This window comes from Nuphar pumila, chromosome 11 (genome assembly GCF_984573655.1).
Source record: "Nuphar pumila chromosome 11, dmNupPumi1.hap1.1, whole genome shotgun sequence".
Taxonomy (NCBI): domain Eukaryota; kingdom Viridiplantae; phylum Streptophyta; class Magnoliopsida; order Nymphaeales; family Nymphaeaceae; genus Nuphar; species Nuphar pumila.
This window is the reverse complement of record NC_143259.1, coordinates 110078683-110106678: the sequence shown is the minus strand read 5'-3', so window position 1 is coordinate 110106678 and position 27996 is coordinate 110078683. Positions and strand designations below refer to the sequence as shown.

Below are 27996 nucleotides of genomic sequence, written 5' to 3'. Positions count from 1 at the left end.
CATCCCTACCAAGGAATTGATAATTTTTGTTCTTGTCACCGTCAACATCAGCGTTTGTTTGGGCAAGAATTGCAGTGCCCATTGCCAAGTATTAAAGACTTTTAGAGTTTACATTTTTTCAGCAAAATAACAACAGACAAATTTTCACGAGAAATTGTACATTTTCCTTGTTTCCATTGGAATGAATAAACAAATGAAAATATGTGAAGGCCGTTTTCTTCCAAGATATAGCGGTTCTGGTCATTTAAATCGATAATCAAATATAAAAAAAAGATTTGTGACATTTACAAGATACCCTTGAATTGTTATTATGCTTACAAATGTTCAAGTTTCTGTTGACACCCCACAAACAGGTCACTACATACCAATGTTGCGGTGCGTATCGGTATCCGTCGATACGTATAGTAAATCGGCAGAAAATCCATATCCTTCACCCCTGAATTGGCTATTTTTTAATAAATATAAAAAATACTTACAATTAATTTTAATATTATTTGAATAACTTTAACATCTGTCACATTCTGATTGACATGTAATATTTTTTATTTATTTTTTAGCCCGATTCAGAACTATTCAATTGAGTACCGGTATGGGCCGATTCACCTGAATTGTTGGCTAAACGATACAGGGCCGATACAGATACTGATAACGTTGCTACATACCTACCATGCAGCGAGAGAGCATCAGGTACAACGGACCTTAGACACAAAAACGTTCAAGTTCCTTGAACGCAATTCATCACCAAGATGAAGGGCATCCAGAAACAAAGGGTTATTGGACAAATATGAGCCGTGCATTTTGGAACCTTTGATGCCGTACATCTAAACGATCAACGGCACTGAAGTTTTGTGGGACCCATCTAGATGGAGAACTATCATTTGATGGGTTTTTGGGTGTAGTTCACATCCTGATCCTTTCTCCCATGCAGCGACGCTGCATATAATGTGAAACTCAACCGTAAAAGGGCGCCATCCCGTTAATATGTACATATGAGGGGGAAGAAGGCGTCCGGGCCCCACTACGTGGCGGCTATCAGGGATGACAGTGGATCGGGGCGGGGCGGGGGACAAGGTCTCCACCCCTGCCCCCATCTCAAAATCCCCGCCTCCATCCTCGCACAGGGATGGATTTTAACCTCCACCCCGGCCTTGTTCCCTGTTTCAAGTCCTCCATCCCAAGTCCAAACGGGGGCAAAGCGGGTCGGGGCCCTGTTTCCCTCCTTCTATAGTCATCTGGTGAAAGATTGGGGACGGGACGGAGCGGGGCAAGGCGGGGATTGTAACGGGAATGGAACGGGGCGGGGAAAAGCATATAAGTCCATCTTTGGGTCCATCCCCGCACGGGGATAGATTTTAACCTTCATCCTCGGCCCCCATCCCCGTTTCATGCCCTTCATCCCCGATCCAAACGGGGAGAAGCTGGGCGGGGCCCCGTTGTCCCCCGGTCCACTGCCATCCATAGCGGTTACAAACAGTCGACATGTATAAATGATGTCTCGTGGATCCCCTGATGCAGCGCTACCACTTGTCATCCGCCTTTTCCTGACACAGAGGACCGAGAAAGTTTGTCGGGGGAAACTTTTTTTTCTTTTTGACAGCTTCAGCCACCCGGAGAGAGGCCATGACGGGCAAAGAGATCCTCCACAAGATGAAGGTAACGCCTCTCTCTCTCTCTCTCTCTCTCTCTTGCGTTGTTGAATCAATTGTGTTTGTTTTTTCTTTTCGTATGATGGTTTGTATCTGAGATGGTTCTGGGATTGTTTTTTTTTTTTTTGGAAATTCTTTTGCTTAAGAAAATTCGGTTTTGTTGATTCAGATGTTTAGTGTTGGAAAAAGTCAAATGCTGTGTGATTAGTACGAGGAAGCTAAAACAATGTTGTGTTTTGAAAGTACAAATTTGAAAATCAGAATGAAGGGTTTAATTTGGGACTACCAATATGTGACAAAAGTTTAAATTGGGTTTAATGTATCATGAACAGTAGAAAATTTTCAAAATTCGGGATACCACATTGAACAATATGGGGGTGGGTGTTTTTGGCATTGCTGTTTATGTTGAACGGGAACATAGAACCTTGAAAGAGGCAGCTTTTGGTGGTCTTTTTTATAGATTTTAGTAGCGAGCTTGTGTAATGGACTCGGGGATCTTTATTTCGTGCGGTGGCATCTATATTTCCTCATGGAAATGTGGGAAGAATGTCATTAGGTAATAACCAAGAGAGCCATTTGCTCTTTTCTTTCTATAAAATTTGCTTTGCATTTCATGTAGGATGTGATTGGATTGGGCAGAGCCTCCAGTCCCTTAGCTCGTTATCTTGTCGTTGATGCCATCACAGAGTTCGTTCACCGTCTATCAATTTGCCTTTTACACTCACCAACTTTGTCTGTAGGTGAACTCTGAGTTACTTGTTTGCGACCATGTCAAGGTTGTGCTCAGTCCTATACATTGGGCTTCAAATTACATAAGCCAACACAATAAATTGATGGAAGTCCATGGTTGGTAACGATCTTGGAGTACAGTGTTGCTGTGGCGAGGAAGTTATTTCTAGATAGCAAAATAGGTGGAATTCATTTATACTGATAGGTGTATTCTTCAGTTTCTCCTGAATTTGGATAAGTTTACTTAGAATTGGCTAGCAACGGAACTGGACAAGATGGTATAATTTGAGGATTTATTCAAGGACTCATGTCACAGGCCTTTATGAAAGTGTTTGTTGAGGTGGAGTTAAGAGGCCCCTGTTTTTGTGCTGATTTATAGCACAGACTATATGATGCAAGTTGTGCTTGGCACAGAAAGTTTGACCAAAGAAACAGGGAAAATGTGATGCAAATGTGAGTTAAAATTTTAATTTATGAGATTGGATTCAATTGGTTTCCTTCAATAAAATAGAAGTGAAAAGGGCTTGTAAGGTTTTATTTCTATGTCATATATATATATATATAGATAGATAGATAGATAGATAAATAGCGTATGTATGTGGAAAGACCAAGCACCAGCACCTTGAAGTACCAACATTGACATGAATGCACCAGGAATTTTGGAGTGCCCATGTCACATTGGTTTTCAGTTTATGAAGTGGCTAAATGCAGATGGAGTGACATTATCATCTAGGGGCTGCAAGAATCCAGGTAAATGTTCCTGGTATGCAGGTTGAGTAGTTTTCTCTTGTAGGCAGCTGCTGTCCAGGAATTGCAATATGATCTCAAGATCTATCACGTTTATAAAATGTACTACTGGACTAAGGGCCATTAACAAAGTTGTTTTGCCATTAGCTGATGTGCATAACTCACCAAATGCATTGTTTTTGAGATGAATGTAAACATATGAACTATGAAGCATATGCATGTGATGGCAGGTAATGTATAAATCTTGAAGATGCCAATTCTACATCTGTTGAACTTTTTTCAAGTGGCAAAAGATTTTCCGAACTTAGGTTGATAGCAGAGTTTGTTAGCATGAGTACATCTAGCAGAGATAATGGTGATCTCATAGTCTGGAATTTGACTTGGTGGTAATAATTGTATCTTGAGATACTGCTGGTGAAAATATTTTCTGATGTAAGATAGGAGCACTATAATGAATTCTAACTGTTCTCTTTTCATTGAAAACCTGTTAGTTAATGAACACTTGTGAGAATTTTGGGTTTTTTGGGAAGGTTTGTCAAGTAGTCCAGCATACTAATGAATTTTATACAGCAACTCATAGAGATATAAAGGTACGATCAAGATAATGCATATGCCTTGCAATGTGCTGGTGTCTACATTAGACACGTTTTGGTGGACTACAGTAGATGAAATATGCTTATATGCTTGGGGGAAGTTTTGTTCCTGTCTGAACCTTAAAAAGCTGTACATATATTTCCTAACGGCATCTTCTGTGTGCTTTGAGCAGTGCCATACTACCATTGGGTAAGGATATGCTTATTAAGGGAAAATGATGTATCTGGTTTGAAATGAGGCCAGTTAGAGGTGGGTGATGCCTTAGTAAAGTCCAATAGCAAAAAATATGATGAGTTGAATATCAAGCATTGGAGGGAGCACATGTGTTTGCTGTCAGCAATCTTGGAGACCTGTGGTAGATGTTGTAGGGGTTGTAGGGGTCAAAGACTGAACTAGCTTAGATGTTAAATTATGTAATCAAACTTGTAATTTCGTATATATATTTTATATATATAAGGTAATACATATACATATATATAATATATGTATATGTATTTACCAATTATATATATAAAATATATATAGTCATAGTAAGGGTAGTTTAGGAATTTTACACATTCATTTTCGAGAATATGTTTTTTGTATTTTCCTTTTTTTCTTTTTTCTTTATTTATTTTTTCTTTTGCATTTAATGCATTGTACATGCATTGGGAGGGGCCCAACCCACTAGTCGTTGGACCCCTCCAACGGTCACATTTGTGACCGTTGGAGGGGCTCCAACGACTAGGTGGAGCCCCTCCCAAGGCCTCCTCCAAAGCCCTATATATATGGGCAGCTCCTCTTGTATTTCCTCAAGGGATTTGGGATTATAGCCCAACCTCTTTAGTGTTTATGAAACTTATGGGTGCAAGTGCACATTTGTGATTCGGTGTGTTGTGCTTGTTGTGCACAAGTGTTCTTGGGTGTGTATGTTCACACATTTATTCTTAAGGTTGTTGCGTTATCGACTAAAGTATCTTGTTGAAGATACTTTTACATGGTATCAGAGCCTCGTTGAAGAAGAAGAATTGCGACTCGCCTTCTTTTGCATTCCTCGGGAAGCGTGCCTTCAAGTTTTTTGAAATCAAAGAGGATCATCTTCTTCGAGCAATATTTTAGGAGCTTCTTTTGTCAAGAAAGACGCAAAAAGTAATTAAGGTACATACTATCTCTTGCATTTTTTCCTCTCTAATGGGCGAAAAAGACTCCCATTTCTCTCTTGGGTTTAAGCTTAATGGCTCAAACTATCATGTTTGGGCCGGTAATATGGAAGCCCATATTAAAGGAAAGGGGCTTTGGGGTTACGTTTATGGATCCATACCGAAACCGGAACCCAAAATTACCATTGTTGAAGGAGGGGATATTAAGATCCTTGAAGGGGATGAAAGACAAAAGGCCCTTGAAGAGTATTCTAAGAAACATGATGATTGGGAAATGAAGAACTTCAAGATCTTATCTTGGATTTTTTCATCCGTTGAGACCAAGATAAATGCCAACATCATCAAATTTAAAAGGGCTTCCGAAGCTTGGGTATATCTTGAGAAAATGTACACCTCAAGAGATCTATCCCACAAGTACTTTCTCCAAAAGAGGGCTTTGACTCTCCAACAAAATGACATGACCATTCGGGAGTACTTTGCCGAATTATCCTCTATTTGGGATGAGCTCGCAATCCTTGAATCTAAATGGAGTGGTGAGACAATCGAATTAAGACACAAACAACTTGAAGAAGACCGGTTCTTCAATTTTTTAAATGGCCTTAGACCCGAATTTGAACAAGTTCGGTCCTCTCTTCTCTCCGCCTTCACATCCCCCTCACTCGAAGATGTTATCACCAAGCTAAGTGGTGAAGAAACCCGTATGGGGATTGGCAAAAATAATCCTAGCATTCTTGTTACTTCCTCTACTCAAGAAGATGGTGAAATGGCTAATGCCGTGTCAAGACCGGGAAATAACATGAGGACCTATAGACCTCCTCATTTCAAGAATCAAGGTCAAGGAGGAAATGATCGGTATGGCAAAAGAGACTATAGCAAAGTAACTTGCTATCATTGTAAAGAACCCGGACATATCAAACCCTTGTGTCCTAAATGGAAGAAATTGATTGCAACGGCTATGGCATCTCAAGTTGAAGAACGACCCTCTTTATCAAGTGAGTCTCTTTCTCTTCAACAAATCGTGGAAGCCCTACAACCTCTTCTCAAGGGAGGTACTTCCGGAGCCGCTATGTCATCCTCTTCCCCCGGTAAGACATCTTGGCTTTTAGATTCCGGGGCATCCTTTCACATGACCCCTAGTTATTGCACTCTTTCAAATTTTTCTAAAAATGCTTTTCCATCCTTTGTATCAACCGCGGACGGTACATCTCTTGAGATTAAAGGAATAGGTAATTTTGAAAAACAAGACTTCTTTGTTCCAAAAATTCGTTTTATCCCAAACCTTAACCTAAATCTTCTTTCCGTTTCCCAACTCTCGGACCATGGTTGCGATATAAAATTTTCTTCTAATAAATGTTGGATACAGGATCGCCAGTCCGGGAGATTGATTGGGGAAGGCTCTAGAAGAGGAGACCTCTACTACGTAGATTTTCTTCAAGTTCCCAAGAGTCAATTTTGCAACGTCGTCCAAAACAAAGACATTCATGTATGGCATAAGAGATTGGGTCATCCCAATATTGTTAAAATCTCGTATTTGCCTTTTGTTAAACATCTTTGTAAAAGTGACTTTTTGTGTAATGAATGCATTCTTGGGAAAATGAAATGTTTGCCTTTTCCTCAAAGATCCATGTTTACGACAAAACCATTTGAAATTGTCCATTCCGATGTATGGGGACCGGCTCCGGTAATGTCAAAAGGAGGTTTTTCATATTATGTGATCTTTGTGGATGACTATACTAGGTTTTGTTGGATCTATTTCCTTAAACATAAACATGAAGTTTTTTCAACCTTTAAAAGTTTTCACATGATGATTTCAAATCAATTCAATGGATGTTTAAAAATCTTTAGGTCTGACTCTGGAGGAGAATACCTCTCAAATGAATTTAAGAGTTATCTTGAAAATTTTGGAATTCTTCACCAAAAATCATGTCCGAAAACCCCTCAACAAAATGGGTTAGCCGAACGAAAGCACAGGCACATCATTGAAACAACTAGGACTTTGCTCATTTATCAAAACATTCCAAAAAATCTTTGGGCTGAGGCAGCCCTTACCTCTGTCTATCTCATAAACCGACTTCCATCGAAAAATTTAAACAAAATTTTTCCCTTTGAAAAACTGTATGATAAGGAACCTGATTATAGCAGGTTAAGGGTCTTTGGGTGTAAGTGTTTTGTTCTTACTGATAAGAATGACAAACTTTCTCTAAAAGCCATTCCTTGTGCCTTTCTTGGCTATTCTGAAACCCAAAAGGGGTTTCGTTGTTATGATATCAAATGTGATAAATTGTATGTTTCCAGAAACGTGAGTTTTTTGGAAAATGTTAGTGGATTTGAACGTTGTGACCCCCATAATGAAAATATGGATTATTCTTTTTTATTTGATTTATTGAATAAGGACGATGATACTAGTGATAATGAGTCAGATCAAAGTAACCCAAATGAACTTGAAACCGAGGAAAACATCTCCTTGTCTCCTTCGTCACATCAACCTATTGAATTACCTAGAGACCCTATCACCTACTCTCATAGAGATCAAAACAACTTTAGGAGTGCTCTTGACAGATATAATGATGCCAGTCCCAGTGCCTCTCAGAATGAAGTGATCCCTCGTAGAACTGAGAGAAGTAGAAGGCCTCCTTCTAGGTTCATTTCCTATGACTCTTTCTCATCAAGATATAGAGCCTGCCTTAGTGCCATCCACTCTTATATAGAATCTAGAAATTTGAAGAAGCACGTAAATGCCCTGAATGGATTAATGCCATGGACAATGAACTTGAGGCTCTGAGAAGAGCCAAAACCTGGGAATTCCAAAATCTTCCTAAAGGCAAGAAAACAATAGGGTGCAGATGGGTTTTTAAAGTAAAAACTAAAAGTGATGGATCCCTTGAAAGGTATAAAGCTCGCTTGGTTGCAAAAGGATATAGTCAAGAATATGGTATTGACTATGAAGAAACTTTTGCTCCTGTAGCTCGTATGGTCACCGTTCGATGTCTTATAACCGTTGCCTCTATCAACAAATGGAACATCTATCAAATGGATGTGAAAAATGTCTTTTTAAATGGCGATTTAAGCGAAGAAGTCTACATGGATGCTCCTCCTGGAATGGAGACTCCTAAGGGAAAGGTGCTTCGTCTTCAGAAAGCACTCTATGGCCTAAAACAAGCTCCCAAGGCTTGGTATGATAGATTTAACTCTGTTATGATTGAGAATGATTTTTCCTCTTGTTTTACTGACACTGCTCTATTTGTTAGAGAATCCAATGCAGGGATTGTAATTTTACTTCTGTATGTTGATGACATGCTCATCACTGGGAGTGATTCTAACGGGGTTAAAAGTATAAAATCTATTTTAAAAGATAAATTTGAAATGTCTGACTTGGGTTTTTTAACTTATTTTTTGGGAATTGAAGTGGCATACTCTCTTAGAGGATATTTCTTATCTCAAACTAAGCTTGCTTCTGAGATCATTGACAGGTCAGGTATTACAGATGAGAAGCTGTGTGAAACTCCTGCGGTAGTAGGAGCAAAGATGAAAATTGATGATGGAGTTCCCCTGTTGGATCCTACACCCTACAGACAACTTGTAGGATCTCTGATGTATCTGAGTATTACCAAACCAGATATATCCCATGCAGTCCATACTGCAAGTCAGTTTCAGCATGCGCCTACATCCGTTCACATGAGTGCCATCTTACGAGTCGTAAGATACATAAAGGGTACTCTAAATAAGGGAGTTTTTCTGTCCTCTTCCTCTGACTTAAAATTGATTGCTTATACTGACTCAGATTGGGGAGGTGACCCAAATAACCGTCACTCCACCACTGGTTTTTGTGTGTTCTTAGGAGACTCACTAATTTCGTGGAGATGCAAGAAGCAACAAAAGGTGTCGCTCTCCTCAACTGAAGCTGAATATCGTGCCATGGCCACTACTACCATGGAGATTGTTTGGATTCACCAACTGCTAGAAGACATGGGGATCAAAATTGAAGGACCCACCAAGCTATGTTGCGACAACAAAAGTGCAATCTATATTGCAAAGAACCACACCTTTCATGAGCGGACTAAACACATCGAAATGGACTGTCACTATGTTCGTGAAACATATCTCCGAGGAGTTATCGATCTTCCTTATGTCACGTCCGAATATCAGTTGGCAGATTTCTTTACTAAAGCCTTGTGCGCTCCGCGGTTCAACTTCCTTCTTGGCAAACTATCGGTCATCTTGCCCTAAGTTTGAGGGGGGGTGTTAAATTATGTAATCAAACTTGTAATTTCGTATATATATTTTATATATATAAGGTAATACATGTCACGGGCTTATTTTGGGAAGCCACGTGCGGCACCTGGCAACCCAACCAGGTCAGCCTTCTTAGTTCAGAAAGCACGCAAACACCCCTCACAAGGGTGTCTAATCACATCCGAGCATACACAATCTCAAAGAGGGCAGCAAAGAGAGAGAGAGAGAGAGATAGCAGCATAGGCAACGGAAGCAACTTCCATTCATAAGTTGGCAATTACAAAGGGGGGGAGAGCAAGAGAGAGAGAGAGGGGGGAGGGACCCGTTACTTTTCTTGGTTAACGGGGGATCTTAGGCCAAAGGCCATTTTATAGAGCACTCGCAGGGGTCCTAAGAGGTATTTACATCAAGTAAGGAGGAATCAACATGGCAGGGTGGGACACACTCCCCCACCCAAACTGGCGCCGTCCTCGGCGCCACCTTTTTTCTGATAGTCTTCGATTGCTTGCTGAAACTGACGAATATTTCGTGGAGTCTCCCAACTGGCATCACTCACTGGTAGACCTTTCCATTTCACTAGATACTTCTTCACTTCTCCAAGATAGTTATGGACATGATCAATGATAAAATCAACTTCTCGTGAGATTGGCACTGTTGTAGAGGGGGCTCGTTGAGGAATAGGAGCTCGTTGAGGCAGACTGCGACTCAGATCTTCTTCATCTTCGTGGAATGGCTTCAGATTGCATACATGAAAGACAGGATGTACCTGAAAGCTGGGAGGGAGGTCTAGTCTATAAGCTAGCTTGCCGATTCTTTGGACGATGGGGAAGGGTCCATCATACTTTCGAATGAGTCCCCGATGGTGCCCCCGAAATATAGCTGTCCTCTCAGGGTATAATTTGACCAACACTTTCTCCCGAACTTGGAATTCAACGGCCCGTCGTCCCTGATCTGCCCACTTCTTCATTCGCTTAGCTGCTTTGTGTAGGAATGCCTTTGCTAGTTCTGTCTGATCATGCCAGTTCTTAACAAAATTATAGGCAAATGGCGCCTTTCCTCGACCTCGAGCAGCTAAGGAGTGCGGTGTCTGAGGCTGCTGTCCTATCACAATCTCGAAGGGACTATGCCCTGATGATTCACTCTTTTGAAGATTATAGCAGAACTGAGCTATATCGAGTAGATCCTTCCAATTCTTCTGATTAGCGTTCACAAAGTGTCTCAAGTAGTCCTCCAACATCCCGTTAATGCGTTCGGTCTGGCCATCAGTTTGGGGATGAAAACTGGTAGAGAAGTGCAATTCGGATCCCAACAACCGAAAGACTTCTCTCCAAAACTTACCTGTGAACCGAGCATCTCGATCACTAATAATGCTCTCTGGAATTCCCCAATACTTCACAACGTGCTTCACAAAGAGTTGAGCCGTGTCCTCTGCCGAACAATGATTTGGGCCTGGCACGAATGTTGCATATTTTGAAAATCTATCAACCACGACAAAGATGATACTGCATCCCTCAACTGTTGGTAAGCTGACAATAAAATCCATCGAGATACTTTCCCAAGGTCGACTCGGCACAGGTAGTGGCTCCAACAATCCTGCTGTCTTCTGATTCATGGCCTTGTCCTGCTGACAGACCAAGCAGGTACGCACGTACCCATCTATGTCATCGCGCATCTGCGGCCAGTAGTAAACTCGCTCTATCAAGGCAAAGGTTCTCTCTTGGCCTGGGTGACCAGCCCATAGGGAGTCATGGCACTCCTTCAATATTTCTCGTCGTAGTGCCCCCCACCGGGGAACATAAACTCGACCCCCAACTGTCATCAGCAATCTATCTTGTTCCCAAAATCGCCTGGTTTTCCCCTCTTTCACCAGAGAAAGCAGCTGTCGCGCCATGGGATCCTTCCGTAAGCCCTCCCGAATTCTATCAAGGAGGTCACTTCGAGGTCCAGTACTTCTACTAGCATCTTTCAACAAGGCCGCCAGTCCAGCCTTCCTACTCAAGGCATCCGCCACTACATTAGTCCTTCCAGGTTTATACTCTAAAACCATGTCAAATTCTGCTAGAAACTCCTGCCACCGAGCTTGTTTTGGACTAAGCTTTTTCTGAGTTTGGAAGTAGCTCGTGGCTACATTGTCGGTGTAGGTAATGAATGTCGACCCCAATAAGTAGTGCCTCCAGGCACGTAAGCAATGGACTACGGCGGTCATTTCCCGTTCATGCACTATATATCGCTGCTCAGCACTGTTCAACTTTCGACTCTCGAAAGCTATTGGGTGACCATTTTGCATTAGTACACCTCCAATTGCAAAATCCGACGCATCTGTATAGACTTCGAATGGTTTTCCTTGGTCCGGTAATTGCAACACTGGTTCCTTGGCCATGACGTCTTTTAGACCTTCGAAGGCTTGCTGACACTCTTCTGTCCACTCCCACTTTTTGTCTTTCTTCAATAATTCAGTTAGCAGCGCCGCGATAGCTGAATATCCTTCGATAAAGCGCCGATAGTAGTTTGCCAGACCTAAGAAGGATCGAAGCTCCGGAACCTTGGTTGGACTTCCCCAATCCTGAATAGCTCTTATCTTCTGGCTATCCATCCTTAAGCAGCCTTTCCCGATCACGTGGCCCAAGAAACTTATCTCATCCTGGCCGAACATACACTTTTCCCTTTTTACACATAACTCATTGTCTTTTAAAATCTTGAACACTATGCGCAGGTGTCGCATGTGTTCTTCCATATCCTGGCTATACACCACAATGTCATCGAGGTATACAACCACAAAACGATCCAAGTGAGGATAGAATATCTGATTCATCAGTGTAGAGAACGTTGCAGGAGCATTCGTCAAGCCAAACGACATCACCAAAAACTCGAAAGCACCATACCTCGTCACACAAGTGGTTTTGGCTTCGTCTCCTTCGGCAATTCTGACTTGCCAATACCCCGAACGCAAATCCAATTTCGAGAACACCCGGGCTTCCCCTAATTGGTCAAACAAATCAGCGATCAGTGGCAGGGGATATTTGTTCTTGACAGTCAGTTTGTTCAGTGCCCGATAGTCCACACAGAGCCTTTTGGATCCATCATGCTCGGTCTGGAATAAGACAGGGGCTCCAAAAGGGGCTTTTGAAGGGCGAATGATTCCGGCAGCCAACATTTCGTCTAACTGTCTTCTGAGTTCAACCAGCTCGGGTGGGGCCATTCTGTAAGGCACCATGGCAGGGGGTCGTGCACCTGGCACCAACTCAATCTGATGATCTACTTCTCTTCGCGGTGGCAACTGTCTCGGCAACTCCTCGGGCATTACTTCTTGAAATTCTTCCAATATTGCGGCTATAGGTGGTGGCACTTCCGTAGGAAGTTTCTCACTGGTTTCCTCTCTCATTGTCACTAGAAATGTTTGATCACCTCGTTGGAGGCCCTTCTTGATTTGCAGGGCGGAAACCAAACGAACATTTGGTGCCCCCAACGTCGAGGCAGGAATCATACATGGCGATTCTTCACTCATAAAGCTGACAACATCCAAGTGAGGCATAGGCACAACCTTGCTTGCTCGTAAAAATTCCATCCCCAAAATGACTTTGAAGTCATCCAACGGAACAATAGAGAAGTCTGTTCTGCCAACCCACTGACCAGCCCCAACTGTCACATTTCGAGAGACTCCCAGAATAGGTTGTGCTGCGGAGTTCACAGCCTTTATGCGACTAACTTTTTGTTCCCATCGTAGGCCCAACCTTCGGGCCTCATCTTCGGCCATGAAATTATGAGTAGCCCCCGTATCGACCATTGCCTTCGTAGCTCTTCCGTTGATGGACATCGCTAGGTACATTAGTTCCTTCTTAACCGTGGGGGCTGCAGAAGAAGATTCTCCTACCGCATTCACCCTTTGTACCGCCCCCATCCTGACGTCCTCCTCTACCGGGGCTTCCTCCATCTCAATGGCATTAGCCGCCCTTCTTCCTGCATTCCCCGCATTTTGATTAGGGCAATTTCGAGCAAAGTGATTTCCGCTGCAATACCAACACCGAAGATTTGGGTGAATTGGCCTGTTCCCTAGAATCCCCTCTTGACGTGCTTGTTGCTGATTTCTCTGATCTCTAGGGGGAGGTCGATACTGGTTCCTGGCTTGACCTCCGGCAACATTGCCTTGATTTGGCCGTCCCTGAGCGGCCCCGCGATTTGGGTTCTCAACTATCTGTTCCGCTATAGTCATTGCACTTATCAGGTCTGTCGGTCTCATACGAGTTAATTCCTGTTGAGCCCAGAACTGTAGGCCCTTTTTGAAGCAATACATGCGATCCATTTCTGACATATCTTCTATGTCAAGCATCATTGTGGAGAATGCCGCTACATATTCCGAAATACTTCCTGTATGCCTTAAGGCCATCAATTTGTCACGAGCAAGTTCCTCAGCGTTATGTGGAAGGAAATACCCCCTGAGTTCCCTTTTAAAGTCATCCCATGATTCAATAGGGACCCTTCCACGTTCCATGCCACGATATTGCGTCCTCCACCATACAGCGGCGTTCTCAATCAAGTACCTGGTTGCCGTGCGTATTCGATCAGCATCGATGTCAATCTCTGCTTGATCGAAGAATTGTTCTACGTCCCATAGCCAGTTCTCCACGATTCTGGCATCCCTTTCACCTTTGAATTTTGTCGGTTCCACCGGTTTCAATTTCGGTCGTTCATGATGAACCACCACTGCATTACCCCCGCGATTCCCGACATTGGCCACACCACCAATTCCATTTCCCAATAGTCTTTCTAAGACTCCATATCGTTCCCGAAGTTCCCGTATGTCAGTTTCCTGAGCCACCAACCGATCAGATAGTTCCTGGACTGTGGCCCTCAGCTCTTCGGCCTCAGCCCTCACATCCTCATTCAACTTTTCAAAATCTTCATGTGCACCTTCTAGCGCAGCTGAGCAACCACGAACATCACTTGTCAAATCTGTCATCTTTTTCTCCATCTTGGTCACTCTTTTATCTAGAGGACCAACCGTTTCTTCAAGGCGAGACATCTCTGTCGACTCTACAACAGATTTTTCCTTGTCTGCCTTTTTCGCTTTGTGAACTTTTCCGACGAGTTCACCAAACTCAGTATCCATTCTTGAACGTCACGAGGGTTTCAACAAGTACCCCTCCTTTCTACTTCCCAAATTCTCAACTAGGCTCTGGTACCAGTTGTCACGGGCTTATTTTGGGAAGCCACGTGCGGCACCTGGCAACCCAACCAGGTCAGCCTTCTTAGTTCAGAAAGCACGCAAACACCCTTCACAAGGGTGTCTAATCACATCCGAGCATACACAATCTCAAAGAGGGCAGCAAAGAGAGAGAGAGAGAGATAGCAGCATAGGCAACGGAAGCAACTTCCATTCATAAGTTGGCAATTACAAAGGGGGGGAGAGCAAGAGAGAGAGAGAGGGGGGAGGGACCCGTTACTTTTCTTGGTTAACGGGGGATCTTAGGCCAAAGGCCATTTATAGAGCACTCGCAGGGGTCCTAAGAGGTATTTACATCAAGTAAGGAGGAATCAACATGGCAGGGTGGGACATACATATACACATATATAATATATGTATATGTATTTACCAATTATATATATAAAATATATATAGTCATAGTAAGGGTAGTTTAGGAATTTTACACATATTCATTTTCGAGAATATGTTTTTTGTATTTTCCTTTTTTTCTTTTTTCTTTATTTATTTTTGCTTTTGCATTTAATGCATTGTACATGCATTGGGAGGGGCCCAACCCACTAGTCGTTGGACCCCTCCAACGGTCACATTTGTGACCGTTGGAGGGGCTCCAACGACTAGGTGGAGCCCCTCCCAAGGCCTCCTCCAAAGCCCTATATATATGGGCAGCTCCTCTTGTATTTCCTCAAGGGATTTGGGATTATAGCCCAACCTCTTTAGTGTTTATGAAACTTATGGGTGTGCACATTTGTGATTCGGTGTGTTGTGCTTGTTGTGCACAAGTGTTCTTGGGTGTGTATGTTCACACATTTATTCTTAAGGTTGTTGCGTTATCGACTAAAGTATCTTGTTGAAGATACTTTTACATTAGATATGTAGGAGCATCACTGGTTTAACTGATCAAAGAATAAGCTAGTAATATTAGAGGATTTGCTGAAAATAACAAATGTATCCAATCAAGTAGGTACCTTGATGAACTAGATCCATTGGTGCTTTTGACAATTACAATGCCTTCCCAGTAGATGGTGGCACTGATGGGGTAGACATGGACATACACGGAAGGACCAAATTGAAAGTGCACTAGGATCGAGGCAACGAGCACTAGAGGGGGGGTGAATAGTGCTTTTAAAAATTGTCTGCGGAATATTGAAGGATTTTGCAATTTGAAAAGCAAATACACAAAGAACACAAGATTTTATCCTGGTTCGGTCTATCCCGACCTACATCCAGTCCCCAAGCAAAACCCGCTTGAGATTTCCACTATCAACCTTGTAAACTACAAGATCACACAGACTAAAACCGGTCCCACTTTCAGTAACAACCCTACTGAAAGCAAACAACTCCTTTACACCAAGGAGTCCTTTTTACACAAAAGAAATAACAACTTACAATACAACCTATGAGTCTTTCTTTTGAATGCAAATGAGATGCAGTTGGCTTTTGAGGTTGTTGAAATACTCTACTCACGAATTCACTGTCTCTCAAAGTGATTTGAGTGAAAAACTAAAGTGAAAATATCAAGTGAGTGAGAAAACAAATACTTGAATGAATAGGAGTGAAAAGCAACAAGTAAATGATTCAAATTGATTGAATTCTGTTTTTTTCTTTTTGAGTGTACAATGCACTCATATTTATAGTTAAAGTTTTCCATACGTTGAGGGTATGAAAGGGTATCAAAACTGTCCATTTCGAACGATCAAAACGTTTGAGAAATGAAAAGACACGCCTTTTTGAAGTTTTCAGGAAAACGACAAAATTAGTCGACTGAAACATCAGTTAGTCGACTAATAGTTAGTTATTAGTAGACTGACAGTTATCGTCGGTCGACTGATCTGTTAATCGAGCCGTTTGAAAATCTGAATTTTTGAAACTTAGTCGACTTAAGAAAAATTAGTCGATTGATAATATCATCAGTAGACTGAAAAACCTTTCAGTCGACTGCTGCTAAAATCTTCAGAATAACAAACATTCTGTCCGGTCGACTGATAAAAGCATTAGTCGACTGCTGCTAAATTTTCAGAAAACACATGTTCTGTTCAGTCGACTGATAAAACCATTAGTCGACTGCTGCTAATTTTTACAGAAAACAGACATTCTGTCCAGTCGACTGATAAAACCTTCGGTCGACTAATTTGACAAAAATGACTTTTTAGAAAATATGACGCGAAAGGATTAGTCGACTGGTAAGTCTATTGGTCAACTAATAAACATGAAAATTTAAGAAAAGAGTTTTCTAAAAAGATTTTCAAAAGTGTTTCTTTTAGAAAAGTTTTTCTAAAGACTTTTAAGGTGAAATGCAACCTAAATATGCACTCTAAGTAAGGCTCTTACAAGAATCTAAGACTTTTAATGAATTAAACATTTTCACACTAGTCTTCAAAGATTCTTCATCTAATTCTTCAATTTCTTCATAGCCTTAGCTGAAATGCAGTTGATTCCACTTGCTCATCATCAAAACCTTGTACTTGAAGTATCATGTATGGCTTCATTGTCGTAACAATCTCTCCCTTTTTGATGATGACAAACTTAATCAAAGATAAAGCATTTAGATGCATAGATGGAGATTTTACTCCCCCTATCAATATGCTGCAAAACATTAAAAGTTAGCACATTTAAAGCACATATATCACATATTGATTGGTTTGCATTTCCATTCATCATTTCTTCATGCATTTAGAAATACATTCATTCAAAGCTTTCTTTTTCTCTTAATTTTGCATTTCTCATGCAAGATCTCCTGCAATGTAATTGCTATCATCTTTTTCTCCCCCTTTGTCAGAATAAAAAAGAGTAAGGGCAGAAATAGCATAAGCAAAATAGCGATACAAGTTTAAAATATTACAACCCATAATGTATAAAAGTTCAGACAACAAAGATTAGAAAAGTGAGTTAAGCAAATCCTTGATTGAAGTAATCTCTTTCTGAATCGAAGATAGTTGTTGAGTCACATCTTCATGAAAAGTATGTTGATGCAGCTCTAAAGCTTCCAGTCTCTGCATAACTTCATCATGGTCTTGACTTGTCGAAAATTTCTTTCTTTTTGCATGAGATGAAGGTGTCGCAGAAGGTGAAGGTTCAAAGATTGATGGTTCATTAGGATCAGATGGTTCAGTTTGATCAACATTTAAAGGAGGCAGATATTTAATTTTCATTCTTTTAAAAATTGTTTGATCAAAGAACTCTTTTTGCTCAATGTATTTTTCATTTGTTAAAGGAACTTTGAAATGTCTAAAAATACGGGTTAAAAGACAACCATAAGGAAGAAATGGTTTTTGTTTCCACAAATTTGTAAAATACACATTGACCCAGTTGACAGAAATATTTCCAAATAAAACATAAAGAGCTGTAGATAGATCTGTGGAATAATAATCAAAAGAACCAGTTTTAGGTAGAACATTGTGGGCAAGGATTCGTCCAGCAATGCGTGCACGAGTTTGAAGATTAGTATTTTTGAAAGGAGGGCAGTGAGGTGCACCTGGAAGAAGAATTTGTTCAAAAACTCTTTCATCATTTAATTCAATAGTGTTGAAAAGAGTGTTTGAAGGTGAAATTTCTAAAATTTCTCCAAGTAATGTCGAATCAAACTCGATTTCAACATCACGAACAAGAGATGACAAAACTCCAGTTTCATGATTAATTTGTAGATTTGTGTAAAACAAGTGAATAAGAAAAGGATAGTGAAGAGTATCTGCACAAGCATCAAAAAGATGTGAAATTCCAGGAAATAATTCTCTTATTTTGTAACGAGAAAATAAGTTAAATAGAACATTTCGGCCCGGTAAAATAAGTAGTGCAGAAATTGATCCAAAAGTATCATACAAAAGAGGATTTCTGAGTAATCTGAGTGAAAAACCATGTCTTGAAGTAGGTGTAGGAGGAGGAAAACCTAAACCTTTTGCAGATGCAGACTTCGTACGAGGCATGATTAAAAACAAAGTTACCCAAAGAGAGTGTCGGCTTCCAAATAATTTCCGGTGGAAGAAGAATGTTGTTCGGCGTTGTGAAAGAGAAACAGAGGAGGACACGATGGCTGACGGCGAGTGTGAAGTCGGCCACAAGAGAATCCCAGCAATGACAGAAAATACACTGTCCGGCAAGAGAGTTCGGGCGTGTTTTGAAGATGCGCCTATTATTGCAAGAGGATTCCGGCGTTTCAAGATCACGGCCAGAAGATTCCGGCGTCTCCTTGTCACGGCAAAAAAATTCCGACGAAAATGGGATCGTGCGGCACTCCGAGGGTTTTTCGGAAGAGAGAGAGGCAAAAGAGAAAGAGGGTTTTCGTTTTTAAGGGTTTCGTTTTTAAGAAAACGAAAAGTTACGAAAACAAAGTGAAACGATGCCTATTTAAAAAAAAACGGAAAAAATAATCCAAGGGGTATCGGGTCCCTTCATTAAAAATTTTAAAAATTTTTAGTCGACTAAAACTTTATCGGTCGACTAAAAAATGTGCGACTCATTCTAAAAATATCAGTCGACTAGAAATATATCGGTCGACTAATATGGTGCGATACATTTTAAAAGTTTAAAGCATCAGTCGACTAGCAGTTAAGTATAATAGAGATCCGATCATACCTCTGTAGAGCTTAGTATCTACACTTTTACCATTTTCATCATTATCAAGAGAAGTAGTTGTACTCATAGGATTCCTTCTTGATTTCGATGAGTCCATTCCAAATCTCTTGAGAAGTTCTTTTGTATACTTAGCCTGATTGATGAAGATTCCTTCTTCAGATTGCTTTATTTGAAGTCCAAGAAAGTAGTTTAATTCACCCATCAAGCTCATTTCAAACTCTTCCTGCATAACTTTAGCAAATTCTTGACAAAGAGAATCATTAGTAGAACCAAATATTATGTCATCAACATAAATTTGTACAATAAGAATATCTGAATTAAGATTTTTAATAAATAAAGTGGAGTCTACCCGACCAATGGAAAAACCAGATTGTTCTAAAAAATTTCGTAGTCTTTCATACCACGCTCTTGGTGCTTGTTTGAGTCCATACAAAGCTCTTTTTAATTTGTAGACTTTTTCTGGATATTTCTCATTTTCAAAGCCTGAAGGTTGCTCTACATAAACTTATTCATTGATGTGTCCATTTAAGAATGCACTCTTAACATCAATTTGATATAACTTGAAGTTCATGTAACTAGCAAAAGCAAGCATCATTCGAATTGACTCTAATCGAGCTACTGGTGCATAGGTTTCATCAAAATCTATGCCTTCTTCTTGATTATAGCCTTGTACTACTAGCCTTGCTTTGTTACGAATGACTTCACCATTTTCGTCCAGCTTATTTCGGAAGACCCATCTTGTTCCAATTACTGGATGATTCTTTGGTCTATCAACTAGATCCTAAACATCATTCCTAGTAAATTGGTTAAGTTCTTCAGACATGGCCAAAAGTCAAAATTCATCGTTACAAGCCTCATTGATATTCTTTGGTTCTAATTTAGATATGAAAGCAACATTTGCAATATATTTTTCTAATTGCCTTCTAGTTTGGACACCACTCTTTATTTCACCAATAACTTGTTCATGTGGATGATTAGGAACTTCTTTCCAAACAGGTTGAAGAGAAATATTTTCTTGAGAAGTACTCTCTATCAAGGGTTCTTCTTGAAGTATTACTTCTTCTCCTTCGCTTAGAGGTATAACCTGCTCACAATTCTCATCAAATGCAACATGTAAAGATTCTTCAATACAAGATGTTCTTTTATTTTAAATACGATATGCTTTACTTCTAGAAGAATATCCAAGAAATATTGATTCATCTGATTTTGAATCAAACTTATCAAGATTATCTTTGGTATTTAACAAGAAACATTTACTACCAAAAATTTTGAAATATGAGATCTTTGGTATACGATCATAATACAATTCAAAACATGTTTTATGTAAAATTGGTCGAATAAGAACACGATTTAAGACATAACATGCTGTATTAATTGCTTCAGCCCAAAAGTATTTTGGTAAATTTTTATCTTGAAGCATGGTTCTAGCACATTCTTGCAAAGTTCTATTCTTTCTTTCAACAACTCCATTTTGTGGAGCCGCTCTAGGAAAAACAAAGTTGTGAGATATACCATGTAAATCACAAAACTTTAGAAAAGATTCATTTTCAAATTCACCACCATGATCACTACGAATTTTAATAATAAATGTAGATTTTTCATTTGTAATTCTTCTACAAAGTTTAGAAAATTTTGAAAAAGCATCATTTTTGCTTTTTAGAAAAATCACCCGTGTAAACCGAGAATAATCATCTACTATAACAAAAGCATACTTGCTACCATTCAAACTTTGAATTCTAGATGGTCCAAATAGATCTAAATATAAAAGTTCAAGAGGGCGTTTTGTTGAAACTATATCTTTAGCTTTAAAAGAACTCTTGATTTGTTTACCCCTTTGGCAAGCATCACATAAGTGATCTTTCTTATATGGTATTCTAGGTAGGACTCTTACAAGATCATTCTTGGATAATTTTGAAATAATTTTAAAGTTAACATGTCCAAGTCTCTTGTGCCATAACCATTGGATTTCATTTGAAACAATAAGACATTTTTCATTAAAAGTGGGTAATTCATCTAGATATAGTTCATACACATTGTTCCTTCTTTTACCTTTAAAAATGATCTTTTTAGATTGAAAATCAGAAATTAAGCATAAATCATTTTAAAAAAAAAACATGAAAACCTTTATCACATAATTGACTGATAGATATTAAATTATGCATTAAACCATCTACTAAAAGAACATTTTCTATCAAGGGAAATTTTGGATTACTAATATTACCAATACCTATCACTTTTCCCTTGTTATTGTCACCAAAGGTGACGGTTCCTCCATCCTTATTTTGGAGGGTGAAAAATAACTCCGGCCTTCCAGTCATATGTTTGGAACAACCGCTGTCCAATATCCATTTGCTCCTTATGTTGTGTACCTACAACAAAATCAGAAAACAGAGCATTTGACCCCTTTTTATTTTCGGGTCCATGAGAGTTAGTCTTAGGAACCCATATCCATTTGGATTTTGGTTTCCTTTGATAATAAATATTCTTTCTATAAAAGGATTTAGAATAAACATGTTTAGAATAATCATATCTAGATGCATTTCTATTAGAACTAGAAAGTTTAGTTCTATGAACAAAAGGTTGAGAATAATGTCTTTGATTTTTCACCACATAGTTTGGTCTATTTTGAGTATCAAAGAAGCTATATCCCAATCCGGTTTTATTAACCGAGCATCTTTGAGAACCAAGAAGTTTTTCTAGATTCTCTTGACCATTTGTGAATTTGGTCACTATAGAAAGAAGATCATTTGACTTTTCTTTAAGACTAGATATTTCTTTTTGTAAGAGATTGGTTCTAACTCCAATTTCTTTTATCTCAAGTGCTTGGCAAGAATTTTCCTTCTTGAGATCTTCTATTTCTTGAAGTAACACTTTATTTTGAGAGTCAAGAGTTAAATTTTCAGTTTTTAACTCTTTATTTTTAGAACTAAGACTCTTAAATTTAGCATATAAATCATTAAATGCTTCAAATAACTCATCATAGTCAAATTGACTTACCGAATCTTCTTGTGCTACAAAACACATGTTGGCGACTTCTTCATTTGATTCTTCATCGGAAGAGAAGTCGCTATCATCCCAACATGCTTGAAATGCCTTTTTCTTCTTGAATTGGTCCTTGGGCTTGATTTTGAGAAGATGACAATCTTTTTTGATATGTCCTGCCTTTTTGCAGTTAAAGCACTTGACTTTATTGGGAATGGAAGAATCTGCTTTCTTTACCTTTTTTTGAAATCTTCCATTTTTGATGAATCTTCTGAATTGCCTTGTGATGAGGGCAATATCTTCATCTTCATCTTCTTCTGAATTTTCTGAGTCAGAAGTAGCCTTAAAAGCAAGAGATTTCTTCTTAGGCTCTTCTTCTTGTCTGTCTTGAAGTTGGACCTCATATGCCATTAGGTTACCAACTAAGTCTTCAAGAGTGAGAGTATTGAGATCATTTGCTTCTTCAATAGCAGTGGTTTTTCTCTCCCATTCAGGAGTTAAACACCTTAGAATCTTTCTGACTAAATCCACTTGTGAATATTCTTTTCCAAGGGATTTCAAAGTGTTAGTTATATCGGTCATTCTAGTTACCATGTCCGATATAGATTCATTTTGCTTCATTTTGAACAATTCAAATTTATGAACTAAAGAAGCAATTTTAGATTCCTTTACCTTTGACGTACCTTCGTGAGTTACTAGAAGAGTATGCCAAATTTCATTTGCTGTAGAGCATTGAGAGATGCGATTGAATTCTACCTTGTCAACGTCACAATATAATGCATTCATGGCTTTGGCATTCAGTGAAACAGTCTTCTTTTCATCATCGGTCCATCGGCTGAAATAAGTTGATGGAGTTTGGTACTTTTCTGAAACAACTCTCCAGATATCGAGATCCATGGATTGCAAGAATATTGTCATTCTTACTTTCCAGTATCCATAGTTTGTTCCGTCGAAGAGAGGAGGACGAACATAGGAGCTTCCTTCTTTGTGCTGAGATGTTGTAGTTGCCATGCTAGATGATGGTCAAATCAAAGTAATAGCAAACCTGTGCTCTGATACCAAATGAAAGTGCACTAGGATCGAGGCAACGAGCACTAGAGGGGGGGTGAATAGTGCTTTTAAAAATTGTCTGCGGAATATTTAAGGATTTTGCAATTTGAAAAGCAAAAACACAAAGAACACAAGATTTTATCCTGGTTCGGTCTATCCCGACCTACATCCAGTCCCCAAGCAAAACCCGCTTGAGATTTCCACTATCAACCTTGTAAACTACAAGATCACACAGACTAAAACCGGTCCCACTTTCAGTAACAACCCTACTGAAAGCAAACAACTCCTTTACACCAAGGAGTTCTTTTTACACAAAAGAAATAACAACTTACAATACAACCTATGAGTCTTTCTTTTGAATGCAAATGAGATGCAGTTGGCTTTTGAGGTTGTTGAAATACTCTACTCACGAATTCACTGTCTCTCAAAGTGATTTGAGTGAAAAACTAAAGTGAAAATATCAAGTGAGTGAGAAAACAAATACTTGAATGAATAGGAGTGAAAAGCAACAAGTAAATGATTCAAATTGATTGAATTCTGTTTTTTTCTTTTTGAGTGTACAATGCACTCATATTTATAGTTAAAGTTTTCCATACGTTGAGGGTATGAAAGGGTATCAAAACTGTCCATTTCGAACGATCAAAACGTTTGAGAAATGAAAAGACACGCCTTTTTGAAGTTTCAGGAAAACGACAAAATTAGTCGACTGAAACATCAGTTAGTCGACTAATAGTTAGTTATTAGTAGACTGACAGTTATCGTCGGTCGACTGATCTGTTAATCGAGCCGTTTGAAAATCTGAATTTTTGAAACTTAGTCGACTTGAGAAAAATTAGTCGACTGATAATATCATCAGTAGACTGAAAAACCTTTCAGTCGACTGCTGCTAAAATCTTCAGAAAAACAAACATTCTGTCCGGTCGACTGATAAAAGCATTAGTCGACTGCTGCTAAATTTTCAGAAAACACATGTTCTGTTCAGTCGACTGATAAAACCATTAGTCGACTGTTGCTAATTTTTACATAAAACAGACATTCTGTCCAGTCGACTGATAAAACCTTCGGTCGACTAATTTGACAAAAATGACTTTTTAGAAAATATGACGCGAAAGGATTAGTCGACTGGTAAGTCTATTGGTCAACTAATAAACATGAAAATTTAAGAAAAGAGTTTTCTAAAAAGATTTTCAAAAGTGTTTCTTTTAGAAAAGTTTTTCTAAAGACTTTTAAGGTGAAATGCAACTTAAATATGCACTCTAAGTAAGGCTCTTACAAGAATCTAAGACTTTTAATGCATTAAACATTTTCACACTAGTCTTCAAAGATTCTTCATCGAATTCTTCAATTTCTTCATAGCCTTAGCTGAAATGCAGTTGATTCCACTTGCTCATCATCAAAACCTTGTACTTGAAGTATCATGTATGGCTTCATTGTCGTAACACAAATTCTATCAGTTTGCTGGCTATGTTGATGGGTCTTTTTCAGATCAGTATTTTAGGCCGTATCTAATTCAAATTCAGATCAAAATTTGATTTTCACATGTAAAGAGCTTCTTTTTTTTCTTTTTCTAATTGATCCAGTATTACCACATATATTTTAGATACGAAATCAACCCTACTTCATCAGACATGATCTGGATCTGGATTTGAATTCAGTTTTACTATTTGTATATCGAATTCAGATTTGAGTATGGCATGATCCTGTGTGTACTGATCTCTTTGCACCCCTAAGAAAGCATTTACTGAAAATTGGATGGTAAAATTCATCTGGTCTGTTTTTAATTTCATTAATTCGTGTAATCGAAAGTAGGTCAATTCAATGTCTGACTTGGACTTTTCACTCATAGATGGTCATAAAAAATCTTTAATGTTTCCCTTGGGAATGTAGAAGCTATAATCACTTGTATTTTCTTCAATTTCCTTTTTGCATGTGCATGCGTTGTCCTTGCATGACCTTCTCAGGTGGATCTTAACAACTTTTCCACAGTTTTTTGCTCCTGCCAACTTAACGGTGCCATGCAAGTTTCATCTGATTATTGTCAATGAAGCCATTTTAGCAAAATTTTCAAGAGGTTAAAGATGTCTTATGTTCAGCCATTGCAGCCAATAAATATCTTTCTAGGAAAACATGTAAATACCTCTCTAACAATTAATGCAGGGAACCACCATGGTGTTTCAAAATTTATCTGGGGGTTAAAGTAACATTAAGAACTTATTATGTTGGAAAGGTCATGGGCATCAACAATAAATATGGGTGTATTTACTATTTTCATAATTTGAATTATTGTAAGTGGTTATTATTACATCTAAAATCGAAGTAGTATCATGGATTTTTATATCAACAGATAATGTAAAGTAAATTCAAATATGAATTATTTTCAAATCAACCAGTGTTCCTTTTTTTTTTCTGTTCTTTGTAGGCAGCAGCTGGTTTTAGCAGTTCTACATCAGAAACTGGAAAAGGGAAGAGCAAGCAATCTGGCAAGCACATCACCCATGGGTTTCACTTGGTCAAAGGGAAATCTAATCATGCAATGGAAGACTATGTTGTAGCACAATTTAGGCACGTGAAGGATTCTGAATTGGGTTTGTTTGCAATATTTGATGGCCATTTAGGTCATGATGTGCCAAATTACCTGAAAGCAAATCTCTTTGACAACATTCTGAATCAGGTGAGGATGTAACCTTTCGTTTAATATTCATTTAATGTGAATCTATCCTATGATTAGGTGAAACTATGTTCCATATACTTGCTTTTTCACAAGATGTAAACTTCTGTCTTCTCATCTCATTCTGCTGTAATATTACATGATTCAGGATATCTTGATGTGAGCTTAATAGAATGATTTTTTGCTGTCACTAGCCCAACTTCTGGTCAAATACAGAGGAGGCCATAAAGAATGCGTATGAGATAACTGATGAGAAGATCTTGGAGAAAGCAGTTGAGTTGGGCAGAGGAGGTTCCACTGCTGTCACAGCTATACTTATCAATGGGGAAAGATTGGTAGTAGCAAATGTAGGAGATTCTCGTGCAGTCATATGTAGCAAGGATGTTGCCAAACAGCTATCGATTGATCATGAACCTGACAAAGAACGTCGTGCCATTGAGAGCAAAGGCGGTTTTGTTACAAATTTACCAGGTCCTACTTTTTTCTTTCCAATTTCTATGGACACACTTCTTTTTTCTCTTTTTTTGCACTCAGTTCACCATCTGAGTTGCATTTTCATCTTCTTTTTTGATGTCTTGATGCGGCACATAGACTATCCCATAGTCATCTCTCAAGTGCTATGTCACATGGATACAACCACGGATACAGGGATACAGCTATTTTATGAAGTTTCCAATAGAAATTTTATGTAATCAGACAAAATGGAGTATCTGTGTGACAGCTCAAGCGGTGGTTGTCCAGGCCCAAACAATAACAGGGTATAGGTCTAGACCAACTGGATTCACCAAAAATAATCAAAGCATATATTGGAGTGAGATATTGAATAGTAATTCTTTTGGGGGTTGGATGGATGCAGAAAAACTCTTTTTTTGAATTCTCAATGTTCTGGTTCTGATTCTTCACCGATCACTATGTTTCAAAGCTAATTGTGTTTCTTGTTGAATTCAGGGGACGTTCCACGTGTTGATGGGCAACTGGCTGTAGCACGGGCTTTCGGCGACAGTAGCCTGAAGAAGCATCTCAGTTCAGAACCACATGTGACAGTTGAGATGATTGACAATGACACTGAATTTCTTATACTCGCCAGCGACGGACTGTGGAAGGTGCCTGCTTTCAAACTTTTAGTAATATAAACTAAAATTTGTGTGTAGAAATCATAGAAGCTGCCCTGCAGTTAGACTTTTTGACATGATTTGGTCCAATGATGGCACTTTTTTTTCATGGGTAAAGATTAACGGAAATACTCATATAACCAACCATCTTACTTGAACTTACTGCCATTAATTTAAAGACTGTTTTCTTTGCCAGAGCCGGCAAAAGTGCTTGGTTTGGATAGTTTGCAGCAATTATGTGGACTATGATGTCCACCTGAGTGACTTTTAAATGACAGCAGGTTTAGTTTGAGCCTTTGAATAAAAGGCTGAATGTCAATCATGTTATTGGCATCCCATGACAGAATCTATTGCCAGGATAATACCGAGAACAAGGAATGTAGTAGTGGACGTGCAAACTGAACCCAGTGTGTGTGATTTCTTTTCAGGTAATGTCAAACCAAGAGGCAGCAGATGCGATTAAAATTTTTAAGGATGCACAAGCAGCGGCGAAACACCTGACGGAGGAGGCTCTTTCAAGAAAGAGCAAGGATGACATCTCATGCATTGTAGTAAGATTTCACTGATCTTTCCTGACTTATCGTCTTCGCATGCTCTGGATCAGTCCCTGGAGGACGTTGTATCGATAGCATAAATTGTAAACTTTCGTTGGTTTTTATTAGTTTGTGTTGATTAGTTTTGCTCTGTATACTGGATGTATGTGAATTGTAATCTCTCGGTTTTTGTGTAACTGATGGAATGTAGTGTTTCTGAGAGTAATTAAATAAATAAAAATCAGATGGCTGTTAATGGATCAACCTGTTTTTTAGTGGTCTATGGGCTCTGTGTAGAATGCTAGTCCACAGTAATGGCACTTGAGTGAGTTTTTTGTTGCTCTAGGGTTTTGAGCAGTTTAATCAGCCATGGTTGTGGGCCATAATTATATCTCCAATTATCTATGGTTGGATCCGAAAGTCTGAATCTCTGTATTTTGATACTGCGAGAGAATAGAAATGATACATATGATTGGATATGATATACATACTCATGAATGGGCTATTGTAATTATATCTCTAATTATCTATGGTTGGATCCGAAAGTTGTAATCTCTGTATTTTGATACCGCGAGGGAATAGCAATGATACATGTGATTGGATATGTTATACATATTCATAAATGGGCCATTGTATCGATTGAGATTTATTCCTGTTTAAGCTTTCCAGGATACGGCTCTGGATACAAGGATAAAGATGTTTTTATGAAGTTTTCAATATGATTAGTATCTATAATATACAGAGGGGCCATTGCAGAGACCAGGGAATAACAGGCATAAGCCTCTGATCCA

General features: G+C 39.1%; 1 protein-coding gene across 1 annotated transcript; it reads left to right on the top strand.

The window, feature by feature from the left end:
• Nucleotides 1–1516: 1516 nt before the first annotated feature.
• On the top strand, nt 1517–27469 carry LOC149822814 (putative protein phosphatase 2C 62). The gene is made up of 5 exons (XM_089980064.1): nt 1517–1653; nt 25312–25563; nt 25755–26031; nt 26509–26663; nt 27101–27469. The coding sequence occupies exons 1-5, from the start codon at nt 1621–1623 to the stop codon at nt 27236–27238; spliced, it is 855 nt and encodes a 284-aa protein (XP_089836190.1). The 5' UTR covers nt 1517–1620; the 3' UTR covers nt 27239–27469.
• Nucleotides 27470–27996: the final 527 nt, after the last annotated feature.

What these genes read in the sequence shown, in the direction of transcription:
- LOC149822814 (XM_089980064.1), top strand. Translation starts at nt 1,621, where the DNA reads ATGACGGGCAAAGAGATCCTCCACAAGATGAAG. An exon ending in TTTTGTTACAAATTTACCAG is followed by an intron (nt 26,032 to 26,508) that starts GTCCTACTTTTT and finishes TGTTGAATTCAG; the next exon opens with GGGACGTTCCACGTGTTGAT. An exon ending in CCAGCGACGGACTGTGGAAG is followed by an intron (nt 26,664 to 27,100) that starts GTGCCTGCTTTC and finishes ATTTCTTTTCAG; the next exon opens with GTAATGTCAAACCAAGAGGC.